General features: G+C 38.3%; 1 protein-coding gene across 2 annotated transcripts in view; it reads left to right on the top strand.

Annotated features, from left to right (window-relative positions):
• The window catches only part of LOC145322828 (sodium-dependent noradrenaline transporter-like), a 37,021-nt gene that overhangs the window by 10,036 nt on the left and 9,959 nt on the right, over positions 1-17,026 (top strand). For both annotated transcript variants that reach the window (XM_080165153.1, XM_080165152.1), the window contains exons 4-13: positions 7,082-7,170; positions 7,549-7,609; positions 7,939-8,026; positions 9,818-9,917; positions 10,336-10,399; positions 10,922-11,037; positions 11,583-11,678; positions 13,874-13,950; positions 15,544-15,661; positions 16,018-16,142. In XM_080165153.1, the coding sequence (XP_080021279.1) occupies positions 7,082-7,170; positions 7,549-7,609; positions 7,939-8,026; positions 9,818-9,917; positions 10,336-10,399; positions 10,922-11,037; positions 11,583-11,678; positions 13,874-13,950; positions 15,544-15,661; positions 16,018-16,142 (934 nt within the window). The remainder of the gene's footprint in view (positions 1-7,081; positions 7,171-7,548; positions 7,610-7,938; positions 8,027-9,817; positions 9,918-10,335; positions 10,400-10,921; positions 11,038-11,582; positions 11,679-13,873; positions 13,951-15,543; positions 15,662-16,017; positions 16,143-17,026) is intronic.

Below are 17,026 nucleotides of genomic sequence, written 5' to 3'. Positions count from 1 at the left end.
TCAGGTTGGAGGCTGGCTCGTTCCAGGATCCAGGTATCTCGGTGGCGGCGACGGTTGTCGCCCCAGACATCAGGTTGGAGGCTGGCTCGTTCCAGGGTCCAGGTATCTCGGTGGCGGCGACGGTTGTCGCCCCAGGCACCAGGTGGGAGGCGCTGGATAGCACCCCCCCGTCATCCCAGGTGGCGACGCCGGGTGGCGTCCCATACATCGATGCAGAGGCGCTGGCTAGCACCTCCTGCCTCTCTCGTTCGGCGGCCGCCAGGGCCTCCCCGTACACCGTCTCAGGGACGCTGGGCAGCGCCCCTCCACTCTTGCTGGGTAGGCTCAGTCGGGCAGGTTCCATCATGTTGAGGCTAAAAGGCTGGGGCCTCAGAATCTCTGGCTCGGCGATGTTGTTGGGTTGTATCAGCTCTGGCCCCAGATGGTTGAGGCTGAAGCCTAGGCCAACCCGGTTGGGTTCAGCCGCGCCGCCCAGTACGTTGATCCTAGCTGGGACAGTCCCAAACTGCGGCATCCCATCGGCTCGGTCCACAGCTTTGGGAGCGGTTGCTTGCTGCGGTGGTGCTGGGGGCGCGCTCCCTTCCATGTGGGCCACTCTGCTGGGCTTCCCTGGAGGGGCGCCCTTATCGGCGGTGCGCCTGCGGCTGGCTACCTGGGCCCAGTCAGCTCTACAATCGGCCGCCGTGTGACCGTCATAGTGGCAACGCTCACACTTGGCAGAACGGTCACGGCGTGGCTGGGTGCGTCTCTCCTCTAGGCTAACTTCCACAGGCGTTGGGCAGTCTCGAGCTCGGTGGCCTCTCCCCTGGCAGCGGAAGCAGCGACCTGGAACCTTGTCATCTGGAGCGACCTTCCCCATCTGGTGGAGACCCGGAGCCAAGGCGCCAATCTCCATTGGCTCCGAATCATCATACTGGGGCAACTGGATGCTGGCGGATCCAGTCAGCCCGTCGGTAGAGTCCACTAGGCACACACCTTCCTTCAGTTGCTTTGTGATCATGGTGACGGTAAACATGGCCTTACGAGTGTACTCAGGTACACTCGTAATTTCATGTCCCATCATGATGCGTTTTACATTGGCGTTACGAATTCCACGATTTAATTCGTCCACCAACAACTCAAGATCCTCATGGCTGTAGGCGTCCCGATACAGGGCACATTTAGTGGATATGTATGCCTGTATCGGTTCTGTCGAGTGTTGCTTGTAATCCCTAAACGCTTGTTTAAGCGTTTGGGATTCAAAAGCAGGACGAAATAGCATTTCACACTCGGCCTTGACCTGCTCGTAGGTCAAGGCTTGGCCTGCCTCGCCAAACAGATGGGACGCCATTTCCGCCGCTTGCCCTACCAGTGACAGTAGGAGGGCGTTGCGGCGGTTGAGGGAATCATGAGGTGGCACGCGGTAAGCCGCCCATGACATCTCGAGTCTGCGGATATGTGACGACCAGGATTGCTTGGGCGGCCCTCTATACTCCGGCAGATTGCTCAGCATCAGCTTGCGGTACTCGGCTGGGGCCGGCTGAGGGTCATCCTGGAGCCATCCTGGGGCTTGATCACCTCCTGGGGCTTGCGGCTGGTCCATCGGGTCAACGGTTCAACGGCGGGGCACAAAGGTATACAGTACTAGGATGAATGGTTTGTCACTTGAGGCTTTCTAGCCTAACAGATAGATGTTGAGGGTCTGAACTGCTGTCAGGAACTGATTGGGTTTTCCTTTATCACACTAGAGCTAGAAGGAGAGAAGCTTGTAATTCTTTATTTGCTAAAAATATCCCTGTTAAATGCTATGGAGTAGCTCCGCTCCGGTGTGTGTGTGTGTGTGCGTGAAATCTCCTGTCCTTGCAACGCGCGTACGCACCGTCAAATCCGCGCACACGGGGAAAACGCGCTCCTATCCCTCAACTCGCTCTCTCATTGGTCCGCTTCGTCCGTTGAATTTATGATATTGTCCGCACTCTGTTGCGCTACCCGTGAATGGCGCTCTGTGTGCCCGGTCGCTAGCCCCACACTACAGACGGACTTAGTCTAGTGTGGGTAGGAAGGGGGAAGCGCGTGAGGGGACGGGGGTAACTCCGTCCGTTCCCCCTGTGAGGGAGGGGGGTAACTGTGTGCTGGTGTAATAGTGCCTTTTCTTCTTAATCCTAGGCTTATCTATTATATCACCCTGATTGTATTTGCCTTCAATGGAGGGGGGCTCCTCCCTTTCCCCTGGAATAAGGGTTGTATTGTTGTTGTGCTGTGGGCTTGAGGTGATTTGATTGTATATCAGGGTCTTTATTATATTACATCTAGCTTCTATTTTTGTCCTTATCACAATTGCATAACAGATTTGTTTACCAACCCTGTTCTATTTTTAGCTGTTATCACAATACACAATAAATCCAAGCCTGTTCTATTTTTAGATTTATCACAACACAACAATTTGTTTGCCAAGCTTTGCTCATAAATCTATTGTTTAGCCATCACACCAGGGTGGTAATCCCTGCAATGTGACATAATATCTGTTTTTCTAGATGGGTGGCTGCGTTGTAGCCTCTCAGGATACTTGGAGTTGACGTAGTTTTTCTCTGTTCTGGTGCACTACACTCGTATGTTGGCTCGCAGCTTGCAGCTATGTGGCATGTTTCAGCCTATCGGCGGCAGGGAATGTCCCGTCCTGCTAGCGCCGCTGATCCAAATCCGGCTGATGGCGGCAGGGAATGTCCCGTCCTGCTAGCGCCACTGGTTCGGATCCTGCTATTTCTTGCAGTAAAGTTGGCCTATTTTCAGCCGTTTACACTTATTTGGCTTGTTTCAGCCGGTCCGCAGGCCTGTTTCAGCCCTTTGAGCGCTCAATTCTCCGTTAGATATCGGCGCTGCTCGCGGTTCTTCGTCAAATTTCGCCGTCTCGCTTCCACAACTGCCGGATGCAGAGTTAAACTTTGCTGTCCAGGGTGGGTAATTCAGGTTGCTTGCGTCAGTTTCGCCAGTTTCACTGCTGGGAGTACCTTAGCCTCAGATGCGCGTCTGCTCTACACTCGTGGTTCGCCGTAATCTCACACAGCTGTCACCAAAAGTTGTGGTATCCGCCGAGGATAAATGGCAGACACCGGAGTTCAATTAGATTACGGCAGTGTGACAGACGTGGACACCTTACTATAGAGAAGCTACGCTTCTCTAGCATTCACTAGATAATGATCAACATCTATTTCAGTTGTCACTTTATTGAAGGTTTAAAGGATACTAAAGCTATATACAACAAACAATAATTACATGGATAGGAATAAATAATCATAACATAAAAGCATCATAATACATATACAATGGTCAGTTTGGGCAATAATGATCCCCCATCCCTGAAAAGGGTGGGGGAGAATTAAGAATACAGTTAACCATAATAAACATGACAGATTCAATCATTACTTTTAAGCATAGGGAGGGGGTCGCTAGACCCCTTCCCCAGGACTCGGGGGAGGGCCATTGACCCTCCACCGAACCCCAGATCAGGGGTGCCATAGGCATGGCTCACGGTTGCCGAATACCACAGTATGAATATTTAAAGAAATAAATACTTTTTATTTTTAATATACATATTATATAAATGAATAAAAAGAGAGAGAAAAAAAACTATAAAACAAGGTATATGTTTTTTTCACTCTATCATTGAATAAAATGCACTTTTAGGTTTGATTATAAGCAACGCATCACATAAAAACTCATTTTTTACAGTTATTAAACAAAATCAATGCAATTCTACAATCAAGGTAGTTTTATAAAGCAGTAATCCTTTTTGTAGCTATATTTTTTGCCAAATTTATTCTTTATTTTTATAAATAAACTTAATTAAAATCTAATGATTTGAGATTTCGTACTAAAGAACTTCATATTTTTACTGTTTAGACATATAAATTTGAAAGAAAAAGATTAAATCCTTTAAGTTTGAATAAAACTTTATTCATTTACATAATAAAAACGTTAAAATCATTAAAGAATCTAAAAAAAAGAAAAAAATAAGTAATTTTTATAAATGTTTTTGTGTCGTCTTTATAAACTCTTTCCGCTTTTATTATTAGACTGATAGAATTTAAGATTATAAATAACACTTGTTGGGCCTATCCTATTATATAAACTTAGTAAGATATTTTGTCAGTATCTTAAGGTTTGATACTGCTAAACTGATTGAGTTCTCCATTTTAGGAAAACTTTACATTGGTCCCGGTATGGGTTTAAGCTATTTTACGTTCCCTTCTTAACCCTTCAGAAAACAGAGCCCCTAGAGATAAATAAATTGAAATTATTTTAACCTAAACAGTCGGACCCCTTCCAAAGCTTAACCCTTAACAGTTGGGCCTCTTGCCGCACCTTTATCGGCCAGGGGGAGGAGGGGGGGGGGGGCGTTCAATGCCTCCCCCCCCTATTATCTCACTTCCTATTAGAGCTAAAAGGCTTAAAATTTTTGTGCATGCCCTCCGTTTGATAATGAATTTCCGACTATAAGTGAGTGAAAGTCAATTTTCGCTTCCTTCGCCCTTTTATTTAATAACCTTTGTTTGTAGGTCCTTTTTTACTAAAAAATTTAAAACAGCTGTCATTTTCTTATTTTATCTTTTTCATACAATGTTTATTTTTATGTAAATTTTATAATAGAAATCTCAAAACATAAATTTCGGCAGCTGCAAGCCGCCGAAATCGGCGGTTGGAGATAAAAACCTGGATAACCCTGCCAGGTTTGCTGGCATCCTGTGCCCGCCAGGGTGGAGATATACAAAAAAATCTAACTCTCAGTTAGGACTGTTAAGGGTTAAGTGGATGGGTTGGGACTTGGGGGGGGGGGGTAAAATAACATTATAAAACCCACTAGAGGCTGCACCTCTTGCATCTAGGGGCTCTATAATCGAAGGAATATGAAAGTGCAGAAAAAACAATACCCAGACTTATTAATAAAACTGAAATAGCCTAAAACTATTTCAGGGCATATATGAAGGTTTACTACAAAAAGCTTACTACTTTATATAATAGGATATAAATAGTTAAATACATACATACATTATTACATGGAAACATAGATATGTTAATAAAGATACAGATATTTTTATATATGTATAAAAAGAAGAGACAGACTTTATCCTATTTTATTTGGGGAAGGGAGGGTAAATACTTCCACCAAAATGGTTGTTGGTAAATTTTTTGGTTGGGGGGGGGATGAGTAAAATAACATTTTTTTCTTCTTAAATATACATGGTGCCTATGACATCCCCAAATGCGTTTTGGGTGTGTGTATGTGGGGAGGGGGGTAAACAATAAACACACCCTTGGACATACCTGACAAAACAAAGTATTTTCATTTTTAACCTTTTAGGGTGTCCCAAAGTGAGAAAAATTATGCATAAATAAGACACAGTTTTAATCAGTAATTAAAGGCCTGTTTTATGTCACTTGGAAACAAAGTAATCAAAAATAAAAAATTCTCAGTACAGAAAAAAAGTTTATCTAACAAGATTTAATACCAAAAAGAAGAAATGGAGAGAGCTAATAAACATACAGACATAGTATACAGTATTGGAGCCATTACAAATAAGCTGCTGAAAAAATTAAAGGCATTTAATTTTCATAACAATGCTTCGCTACTAAATGAATGACTGTCCCACAAAAAAAACATATTTAATTATTTGGGAATCATCCCTTTCGTAACATGGCCCCATAAGGGGTGATTCGTCGTATTTTTAAAATGGCTTTTTATAGGTTATTTTAGGTTAGGTTAGGTTATATTTGGTTAGGTGATTTCCCCACAGGGTTAGGTAATTGGCTCCGCAGGGTTAAATCCCCCCCGCAAGGGCTAGAAATAGGAGATAAGCTACTGTTTTAAATACAAAGAATCGCCCCATAAGGCGCGATGTTACGAAAAGGACTACACCCGATTATTTTTATATTACTATGTCACCTCACTTTTGAATAATTCACTATATTTTTCAAAAACCTTTTTTTCACCCTTATAATTAAAAATTTCTTTTGCCCACAGGGAGAAAATATTCTTTTTTTTCTTTCTAGGTATATCAAATGGCTGGATTTTTTAATCATTACGACATGCATGTTTAAATATAAAATAGAGACAATGCGGTTTTTTTTAATGTACAAAAGTAATTTTATTACAAGAAAAAAAGAGTATCTTTCATTAGAACTAAAAGTAGCTTTTTGTTCATGTTAAAAATCCTTTTTATGTTTCTCAGAAAAGAATATTATAAAATACATGCATGCCTGAAAATTAGTTTAAAAAATTTGTATTAAACAGGAAAAAGAAACTAAGTCGTCGTTATATTTATTGTTTGTTCTTTTTGGTGTAAGGTTTTTTTTAATGAAACTTTTTTGGATCTCGTTAATTCGATTTCTGCGGATTTTCTGGTTGCCAGAAATGAAATCTACGCATCTTTTTTAGCTAGATGGCATTTGTCTGGTTAAGATTGGATAAAAAATTCTTTGGTTGGTTAAATTTAATAAGTGTGACGTCTCGTTTTGGCTTTATTAAATTTACTGTACTAGAAATAAATCTGCTGATTCAACCATTTTTTTATTTTTATCACTTTTACAAACGCAAGAAAATATATATTGTTTACAAAATATTTTTATGAATGAAACATTATAAAAGAACGAAGACTTTACATATTTACATACATCAATTCTTTTATTAAAGTAACAGGATGTCATGTGTCTTTCTGTGTGTGTGTGTGTAGTGAAGAATTTAGCTTACCGGTGAACCGATATGGTTCTCCTTCTCATTGACCCAAGGAGATTTATAACTACAACTATTTAAAGAGACGGAATCCCGCCCCCCCACCCATCCTAAACAAAAAAATTTATAAACTTTAATATTTAGAGTGGAGGGTCGACTTAAACCCTTCCCCCCCCCCCCCCTCCCCACACACTACTCTAACTCTGTTTTTTTATTAAATTAATAAAAATGGTTGCTTTCTGAAACAAGATGAAAACAGCAAAGTTTTTAAGATCTTTAGAATAAAAATATACCACAATTTCCTTACCTTTTATAAATATTTTTTTTAAATATTTTATTATCATTTTCATTTTTTATGTTGTATTGGTTTGCAGGCAGCTCATGAGAGGCCACCATCCTATTCTGAGGCTGTACCTGGAGCTGAGGCTGGTCAACCTCCTGGAGACCAGGGTCCTTCGACAGAGGTTAGGTTCATATAGTTAATATTAAAGCAGTTGTATATTTGTGTGTCTGTATGTTTGTTTGTCAAATAGAGGCTGTACCTTAAGTGGAAGCTGATCAACCTCCTGGAGACCAGGTTCCTTCTACAGAGTTAAGGTTCATAAAGATAGAATTTAAGTAGTTGGATGTTTGTATGTCTCTCGGTATGTGTGTCAAATGAGAGGCTTTACCTGGATCTGGGGCTAGTCAACGTCTTTTAGACCAGAGTCCTTCTACATAGGCCAGGTTCATGTAGTACTTAAGTAGTTGAATGTTTGTTTGTCTCTTGACTTTTATGTCAGGTAAAACCTGCCAGTCCAATTAATTTCTACAAAGCAAACTATAAAAAGATTATTGTTTAGGAAGGAGAATGGACACATCTAGTAGCCAAACAAAAACAACAGCTGGATGGGAACAGACAAGGTGGGTTTTTTATATTTAAAAAAATTATGGTAACCCTTTTTGATATGCTACATTTACTGATGAGGATATAGAGACCTAGGGTTGGGCCAGATATCTGGCTATTTTCAATATTCGGTCAAATACCGGATACCCAGTATTAGAAATTAGCCGAATATCCAGTATCGGACCCAACCTTACTGAAATAACCTTGACTTTCTGTTATTTACTATTTTAATAACCTTGCTACATATCCTAGATGATGGGGATAGAGTAACCTGGACTAATAACCTTGACTAATAACCTTGACTTTCTGTTATCTATTATTTGATTTACCTTTATACATGACCTAGATGATGAAGATAGAGTAACCTGGACCAATAACCTTGACTTTCTGTTATCCATAATTGGATTTGCTGTAGATCTTGCAAATGTTTGGAGGTGAAAATAATTTTATATTTTTAGTAGCAAAGCTACTCTATCATTTGAAATGTCCGTCTGTATGTATGTCTGAAACGTTTTGGGAGAAACGTGATTTACTCGGCTCCTATAAAAGATAGACAGCTGAAATTTTTAGTGATTAAATAAGTTATCATTCTTCATATTCTCACCAAGTTTCATTGAGATATGTCAATTAATTCCCAGCCAGAAAGTAGCATCACTATCGCGCTACTATAGCGCACGATATCGTGTAGCAATCGAGCACGAGTTCTTACGATATCGCTAAATAGTCATCCAATGCACATCGACGATATGTTACGATAAATGGTCGAAAAGGTACTTAGAGCTGCGCTATACACATACGAAATCGCAGGTGATATCGTAAAGATCGCGCGCGATATCGTACTAAAATCGTAAATAAAAAGTTCATTAAAAAATCAATTTAACATCATGTAGTTTTCTGTAAGGAAAGGTTAGGTAAATCAGTAATATTCATTCATAACATTATACACTAATTGTACTTTGCATACAGAAAGAGAGAGAAAGAGAGGGTGTTTATCTTTGTATTTCCTCTGAAATTATAAGGTTGATTTAAAATCTGTTTCCATTATAATTATAATTGTAAGCAAGTTAGAATTTCTTACTGAATTTATCTTATTTTAATTGTTATTTAGACATTTTTGTACACTTGCTGTGGTTTAAAATGAGAATGTTTAAAAACAATTTTTTTTTCAATAAAAGACAATTAACACATTATGATATTTTGTTATACCAGTTTTTAATTTATTTTGTTTGATAACAGAAAGATTTTAATTGTCTATACAAAGTAATGTGAATACCTAGTGGCCAATTTATAAACTATATTTCTTACACAATGATTTTGAAAATGTTGGTTGTGTGTCTGTTTGTAAGTGTGTGTTGACAAACATAAAATGCGAGATACATACGATAGTCACGATTTTTACTACAAATTCGAATTAATCCCTATAAAATCGTAAATTCGATTTTTGCGATAATATAGTATATATCTCCTTACGATTTTCCTTACGACGTTTCTGGCTGGGATTGGGTTGCTAGATCGATTCCTAGATTTTTAAGTTTTCATGATTTTCTCGATTCCTATTAAAGATAGAAGTCTAAAATTTTCAAGGATCAAATAAATTCAAATTCTGCACACTTCTATAAAGTTTTGAAGAGATTTGCTTATTGGTTGGGGTGCTAGATCGATTCCTAGTTTTTTAAGTGTTCAAGCTTTTTTTCAACTCCTAGTCCAGATAGATGGCTGAAATTTTCAGATATTGAATAAGATTACATTTTACATAATTCCACAAAGTTTCATTGAGATTTACTTATTGGTTGTGGTGCTAGATCGATTCCTTGATTTCAACATTATAAAACATGAAAGGTTTCGTGATTTTATATAAATTTTTTTTTGTTCAAATACTCTATAGTTCATTTTGGATGTTCTTCCATGATTTTTGAGCTTCGCTACTTATGGATGTTGTCATCCTTGTTTTTGTTACAAAGCTATTTTACAAGTAACTTATCTCTGTATAAGTTTTGTCTCTTACATGATTCATATATGTTTCTCTGCTTTTTTTCACTCAGATTTGCATTTTTACTTTTAATTCACATTTTTTTTTCTTAAACCAAGTGTTTTTTTTTCAAAATCTTAATAATCAAATTGTCATTATTTTCATTAGGTTGGGGAGTTTAAAAATCTGCAGTTCAATCAAACAAAAATCCTTTTTTCTTCTTTCACTCATTTTGCACAAATATTTGTTTTTTAAGGTTCCCCTATCTCTGTTACAAAAATGGAGGAGGGGCATTTCTTATTCCCTATCTGGTTATGCTCCTACTTGGTGCTCTACCCTTGTTTTATATGGAGCTGGTAAGTATTATTTCTTATTCTCTATCTGGTTATGCTCCTACTTGGGGCTCTACCCTTGTTTTATTTGGAACTGGAAAGCAAATAATCTTTCCAATTTATAAACACATAAGATTTTTATAGGTGCAAAATTTCCCAACAAATGGCATTGCCCCTGGCCTCAAGGGTCTTATTGTCTATAAATGTAAGGGAGATTTCTCCTGTTTTCTTTTTTGATTAAAAATTGGGGGAAGATTTCTTCCCCCATTGGCTACCACATGACCAGTATGCATATTCATTGAGAAGCCCAACCTTCTCAGTTCAGAGGTTACCAAGATCTTAAGCTTCAAACAGACAGACATTGCAATACCTTGTATTTTAGATTAGCACACACATTTTTTTGTTGTTGTTGTAATTTTAAACATTTTTTATGTTTTCTCAGGTACTTGGGCAGTTTCATAGGCAGGGACCAATTTCTGTGTGGAGAATATGTCCTATTTTTAAAGGTATCTATTATTTAATCCCTTAGTTGTAAATTGTAATATGGAAATTGCCACATACTTAGAATATTTATCTAATTGTCCTTCTCCCTTCTTTTTTTTCTAGGGGTGATTTCCCTTGGCAGGGTGGTACTGGTGGTACCCTATCAAAAATAGTTATAAACCTAGGAGAAGCTACACCATAAAAGAAAAACCATATCAGTTCAGCAGTTAGCAAGATCTTTTGTTACAAACAGACACCCTGCTACTTTTATAACATAATAAGATCTGGGTATAGTCCTTTCCACGACATCCCTCCATAAGGAGCGATTCTTCGTACTTTTCACAGTAGCTTTTCTCCTATTTCTAGCCCCTGCGGGGGGCTCTAACCCTGCGGGGCCAATTACCTAACCCTGTGGGGCAATCACCTAACACAATATAACCTAACCTAACCTAAAATAACCTATAAAAAGCCATTTAAAAAATACGACTAATCGCTCCTTATGGAGGGATGTCGTGGAAAGGACTATACCCTAAGATCTTTTTCAGGCCTAGGGTTCTGTGCAGTGTTTGTATCCTTCTTTGTCTCCTTCTACTATAATGTCATCATTGGCTGGGCATTCCATTTTCTCATCTCCTCATTCAACTATAAACTTCCTTGGAAGGTGAGCAGTTTTTCCAGTATGGCTTTGCCACTGATTAATATCCACTGGATTAGAACCAGTTCTAAGCCATACTGAAAAATTATGTAAAGCATCATATTATATCAAGTGTTTATAATACGATGTGATAAATAACTATTAGCAAACTGAATGACTGAAACATTAGATATAGATACTTTAAATATATATCTTTAAAGCCATCTTTTTCATTCCACAGAATCAGAGATCTGTGGGGGTTAGAAACAAATGGATATAATACATCCCCAATGATGATATAAATTATCCCTTATGTAGATCATAATTTTTGGTTGAAAAGTTTGAACATTACTAGCTTTAAAACAACCAAGCAAAATTCAATAAAATTAAATGAAGTTTTAGGAGCATTGAATAAGATAACAAAATTATAACACTTTTGGTATATCTAATTTACATCTAAGTCTCCCTGCAATAATCAATTTTACTTTAATTGCCCAATAAATGATAAACATTAGTTCAAATTATTAATTGAGGACCCAACATATCATAAGCCTAATGAATATTATATTTAGGATTGCATGAATGAATGGAATGATCCTGAGTGTGCCATAAAATGTGTTCCTGTCATTGATACAGAAAATAATATCACATATAGCAGACTATACAAGGTAAAAGTTGTTATTAGAATTAGCAGACTATACAAGGTAAAAGTTGTTATTAGAATTAGCAGACTATACAACCCAACCAGAAAATCGCATAACAATCGCTAGCAATTTTGCAGAGCATTGGTTTTTTTGCAATATTGCTATGTAATAACACAATTCAAATTGAAGAAATTAATACTAAAAATGTAAATTTATAATTACAGACCTTAAGGTAGGAGTTGTTTTTAGAATTAGAAATTCAAATTTTTTCCTGGCATTGATACAGAAATGAAAGCCGCACTACAATCGTGAGTGATTTCATGGAGCAATTGCGTGCGATTTCTTGGGATATTACTAGGTAATTCACATTGAAGAAATTTATACAAAAAACGTGAATTGGTACTTACAGACCTTAAGGCAGGAGTTGTTATTAGAATTAATATCATCAAATGTGTTCTTGTCATTGATACAGAAAATAAGGTTCCATTGGAATTCAGTCCACATGGGATTCAACCCACGGAATTCAGCCCAGTGGGATTCAACCCAACGGTATTCAGCCCACACAGGATTCATCCCACACGGAATTTAGCCCACATGGGATTCAACCCACGGAATTCAGTCGATACAGGACTCAACCCACAGAATTCAGTCCATACGGGACTCAACCCACTGAATTCAGTCCATTCGGGACTCAACCCATGGAATTCAGTCCACACGGGATTCAACCCATTATATATCTAAATTTACCAGTCCCGACCCCCAGTGAGGTGCCAGCCTACTTCTCCTCTCTCTTCTCTGCCAGCCTTCTGCTCTACCCTCATCCAAGAGTTAGTTATTGTTAGTGTTTGGCGTCGACAAGATCTTCTTGTAGCTGAACATTCTTCTTGGCTGTGGATATCAATCCTACCCGGCCTAACCACACTTGATTGTTTGCACGTTGCCTTTGGCAGGACGTCCAGCTATCCGTCATTCTCCATATATCTACAACCTGCTGCTTTTATTTCATATTTAATATTAATGTAAATATAGTACTGATTTTTTAGCTATTTGATTTGTATTTATTATTAAAACGGCGGCCGCTCTATAAACGAACACAGTCTGTCTGTAAGTCGACCATACGTCATTATAACAGTTTTCAGAAAAAAAAGGCTAGAATTCAGAGGAAATTATCTATTAGAGGACTCTAGGGGCATTTAGGAAACAGGGGGGAGTGAGGTGTATTTTTCTTTTAGGGTTATTTCTCGGAGGGTGAATGTACCCATGCCCAACATAGAAATAGACCTCCAAGTCATTTACACAGCTTTACTGTAAAGTAGACACACACAGACATCTTGTTAACGTTATATAATGATAATTGAAACCAAAAAAGTTTAACTGGCTCAAATTCAAAACCAAAGCACTGACCCCAAAAAATTTTGCACTTTAGAATAATTACTTTGAAACGGAAAAAAAACTTTCAATTAGAATTTTGAATTTATTTTGTTGTCCAATATCTATAATAAACTTAGAGTAAACTTATGAGGCAGTATATCATTCCGATTCATGTGTGTAAGTAACTATTGTTTCTTAGTAGTATTTGGACCTAAGTAGTCATGGGGAAGGACGAGACACTTTTGTATCAAGCTCCACTTTCAAGTACATTATGACTTGACCCGTCATCTCTTTGGAGCTACTCTGTATTACCTCACCCTCAACAAGTATGGCAGGTGTCCAAAATTAAGTCACTGAAATGAATAAAGCTCTCCGCAGAAGAGCTTGAGATAAGAGTTATACCAATATTATGCACATGACTATTAAGTATCCAACCACTCAATAATCTCCCTTCTTACACAACCAGGGGAAGTTGGGTGAATGTATTACGACTGAGAAATTCGAGTTGCCACATGGAGACTTGAACTCTGAAACTCATTGCGTTATGAATGAGCTACAAAGCCCCTTTGTTAATTCCTATTTATGTATATTTCTATAATGTGTACTATTATGTGTCAAAAGGGTGAATCTCATCCCTATGCATGAATAACTTACTCAACATTTTAACTGAGCTGGATCTTTAAATCATTTTAGTGGTGAGCCAGATCGGGGTGAGCCGAATTTCAGCCAATCACAGCGCGGCATTTCATAAAATGCTGTGCTCTTATTGGTGGAAAGTTGGCTCACCCCGATCTGGCTCACCACCAAAATTATTTAAAGGTTCAGCTCTGATAAATTTCTATATTTAGAGTGACCTGAATGAATCTGGAATTCTGAGTAACATCACATGTCAAGAGGCCAGGTCACCAGCTAAAGAATATTTCAAGTAAGTTATAACTCAAATACATTAATTCATTCATAGACTACTGAATCATTATCTATAAAGCTACTATTAGAATATTATATTAAAAATCAATTTTTACTGTATTGACGCGGGACAGAACTCGAGATTTTAAGCAAGAGTCAAACCGCGGATATGAAATTTAACTGCTACATGCTGTTCGAATAGATAGATAGAAGAACCAGACTAATTTTATTAATTGTCCTCTTTACTGCATTGGGATAAGGTTTGACGTCCTAAGGGATTTCACACAGAGCACGACAAAATGATTCAAGGAAAGCCTTCCCTCTGATACACTTACTTAAACCTAGATTTAAACAATAACTAACTAACAAAATCAATTCTTTCTTTTTGTGCTTTCCCTCAAGTGCCTATTAACTATAATATGAAAATATAGGGGCAGAGTAGTTTTTTCTTGTGTCCCAGTACTCACTATAATCTTACTATTCCCGACTTAAAGTAATAAACAGACAAACAAACAAAATACCTACCCTTGATTTCAATTTTTTCAAAACATGGGTTGGGTTCTTTGGTTGACTAGACATTTGATGCAAACCACCCTTTTTCAGTAAGGCTGTGCTACTAGTTCATGAGAGTGAGGGCGTGTATGATCTTGGTACCCCCAGTGGCAACTCATTCTTTGTATTTGTAGTAAGGCTGTGCTATGAGTTCATGAGAGTGAGGGTGTGTAGGATCTTGGTACCCCCCAGTGGCAACTCATCCTTTGTATTTTTAGTAAGGCTGTGCTATGAGTTCATGAGAGTGAGGGTGTGTATGATCTTGGCACCCCCCAGTGGCAACTCATTCTTTGTATTTGTAGTAAGGCTTTGCTACGAGTTCATGAGAGTGAGGGTGGGTATGATCTTGGCACCCCCCCAGTGGCAACTAATTCTTTGTATTTTAGTAAGGCTTTGCTACGAGTTCATGAGAGTGAGGGTGGGTATGATCTTGGCACCCCCCCAGTGGCAACTAATTCTTTGTATTTTAGTAAGGCTGTGCTACGAGTTCATGAGAGTGAGGGCGTGTATGATCTTGGAACACCCCAGTGGCAACTCATTCTTTGTATTTTTAGTAAGGCTGTGCTACGAGTTCATGAGAGTGAGGGTGGGTATGATCTTGGCACCCCCCAGTGGCAACTAATTCTTTGTATTTTAGTAAGGCTGTGCTACGAGTTCATGAGAGTGAGGGCGTGTATGATCTTGGAACACCCCAGTGGCAACTCATTCTTTGTATTTTTAGTAAGGCTGTGCTACGAGTTCATGAGAGTGAGGGTGGGTATGATCTTGGCACCCCCCAGTGGCAACTAATTCTTTGTATTTTAGTAAGGCTGTGCTACGAGTTCATGAAAGTGAGGGCGTGTATGATCTTGGAACACCCCAGTGGCAACTCATTCTGTGTATTTTTAGTAAGGCTGTGCTACGAGTTCATGAGAGTGAGGGCGTGTATGATCTTGGGACACCCCACAGTGGCAACTCATTCTTTGTATTTTTAGTAAGGCTGTGCTACGAGTTCATGAGAGTGAGGGTGTGTATGATCTTGGGACACCCCACAGTGGCAACTCATTCTTTGTATTTTTAGTAAGGCTGTGCTACGAGTTCATGAGAGTGAGGGTGTGTATGATCTTGGCACCCCACAGTGGCAACTCATTCTGTGTATTGCTGCGGTATACTGTCTTCTTTACCTTTCATTATTTAAGGTAATTTTTTTAATGTTCCATCTAAACTAGGGATCTTAAGGGATAAGACAATGGGTGATGAATTGATTTACATCTGAAACCAAATTACCCATACTGTAGATTCATATTTTTGATTGAAACGTTAGAACACTGCTAGTTTAAACCCACTAAATGAAAGTACCTACATTCCAAAATAGGATAGATCGTGTATGTATACTTTTTTATTCATAATTTTGGGTACTATCCCTCCCTGTTTTTAACAGTAAGTTACTCTATCACATTTTTCCTTTTTTACCTATAAATATTTCTTTTGTGCTACTTAATTTAATATAATTATACTTATTTCCATTGAAATTTCGCAAATTTATTTTTTTCAGGGTGTGAAATCTTCAGGAAAGGTGGTCTGGTTGACCGCTACCATGCCTTATGTTGTCCTAACGATCCTGTTGCTCAGAGGTCTCATGCTGGATGGCGCTGCAGATGGAATTTCTTTCTATCTCAGGTACAAAATATTTATTTTAAAGGGACTGTGCATGTAAATATTTATCATCTGATTATTAAATCTAAACATTTTAAGATATTTAGATTAAAGTTTTAGTGGACTGTTTATAAATCTTTGAGATATTATGAATGAGATGATGTTAAGATTTGATAATCAGATGAGAAATTTTTTCGTGTACCTTTAAGTTCAATTATAAAAAGGCGCGTGTAAAGAGATTTGCCAGGGAAATAGGAGCCTGCTCAATTTTTCTTCACAGTAGGCTATTGATTAAATATGATCCTCTTTCTAATGCCTGTATATAAAATGACGTCCCACAATACAAATAACCAATGATAGGCCAATACAGAGACTAAATTACCAATAGCAGGCCAGTATACATATTAATTGACCAATATAAGGCCAGTATGACGTCATTTTTTATAGGCACAGCTTCAAATATGTACAGTTTTAAAAATTACAAACCGGAGCATTTTTGTATTTGTAGTATTGAGCAAATTGAATTTTTAGATATCAAGTAACATAATTTTATTTTAAGATAAACCTATATAAATGCATTTTTGTGTACAATACAAATATTGAAATTTTTATAATCTCTTGGGATTACATATTTGGCAACTGTAATATTATCTTTTACTATTGCAATTGTGTAAAATTTAGTTCAAATTTTCATAAAGTAAATGTATTAGCATCCTTCTTTATCAAAACTTTTGAATTCCATAGGCCTCTACTCTACGGGCATTTGAAGATGCGGGTGGCGAAGTCGCTAGCTACACCCCTCATTTTTTATTTTAGTTTTTAAAAGAAAAAGTAAACAACATTTCTGAGGGGTAGGTACATTTTTTCATGGGGTGATTTGTCTTGGAAGGGTTGTGGTACCCTTCCCC

Source organism: Acartia tonsa, chromosome 6 (assembly GCF_053477335.1).
Source record: "Acartia tonsa isolate MP-2025a chromosome 6, ASM5347733v1, whole genome shotgun sequence".
NCBI classification, from domain to species: domain Eukaryota; kingdom Metazoa; phylum Arthropoda; class Copepoda; order Calanoida; family Acartiidae; genus Acartia; species Acartia tonsa.
This window is presented reverse-complemented; position numbering and strand designations above follow the sequence as displayed.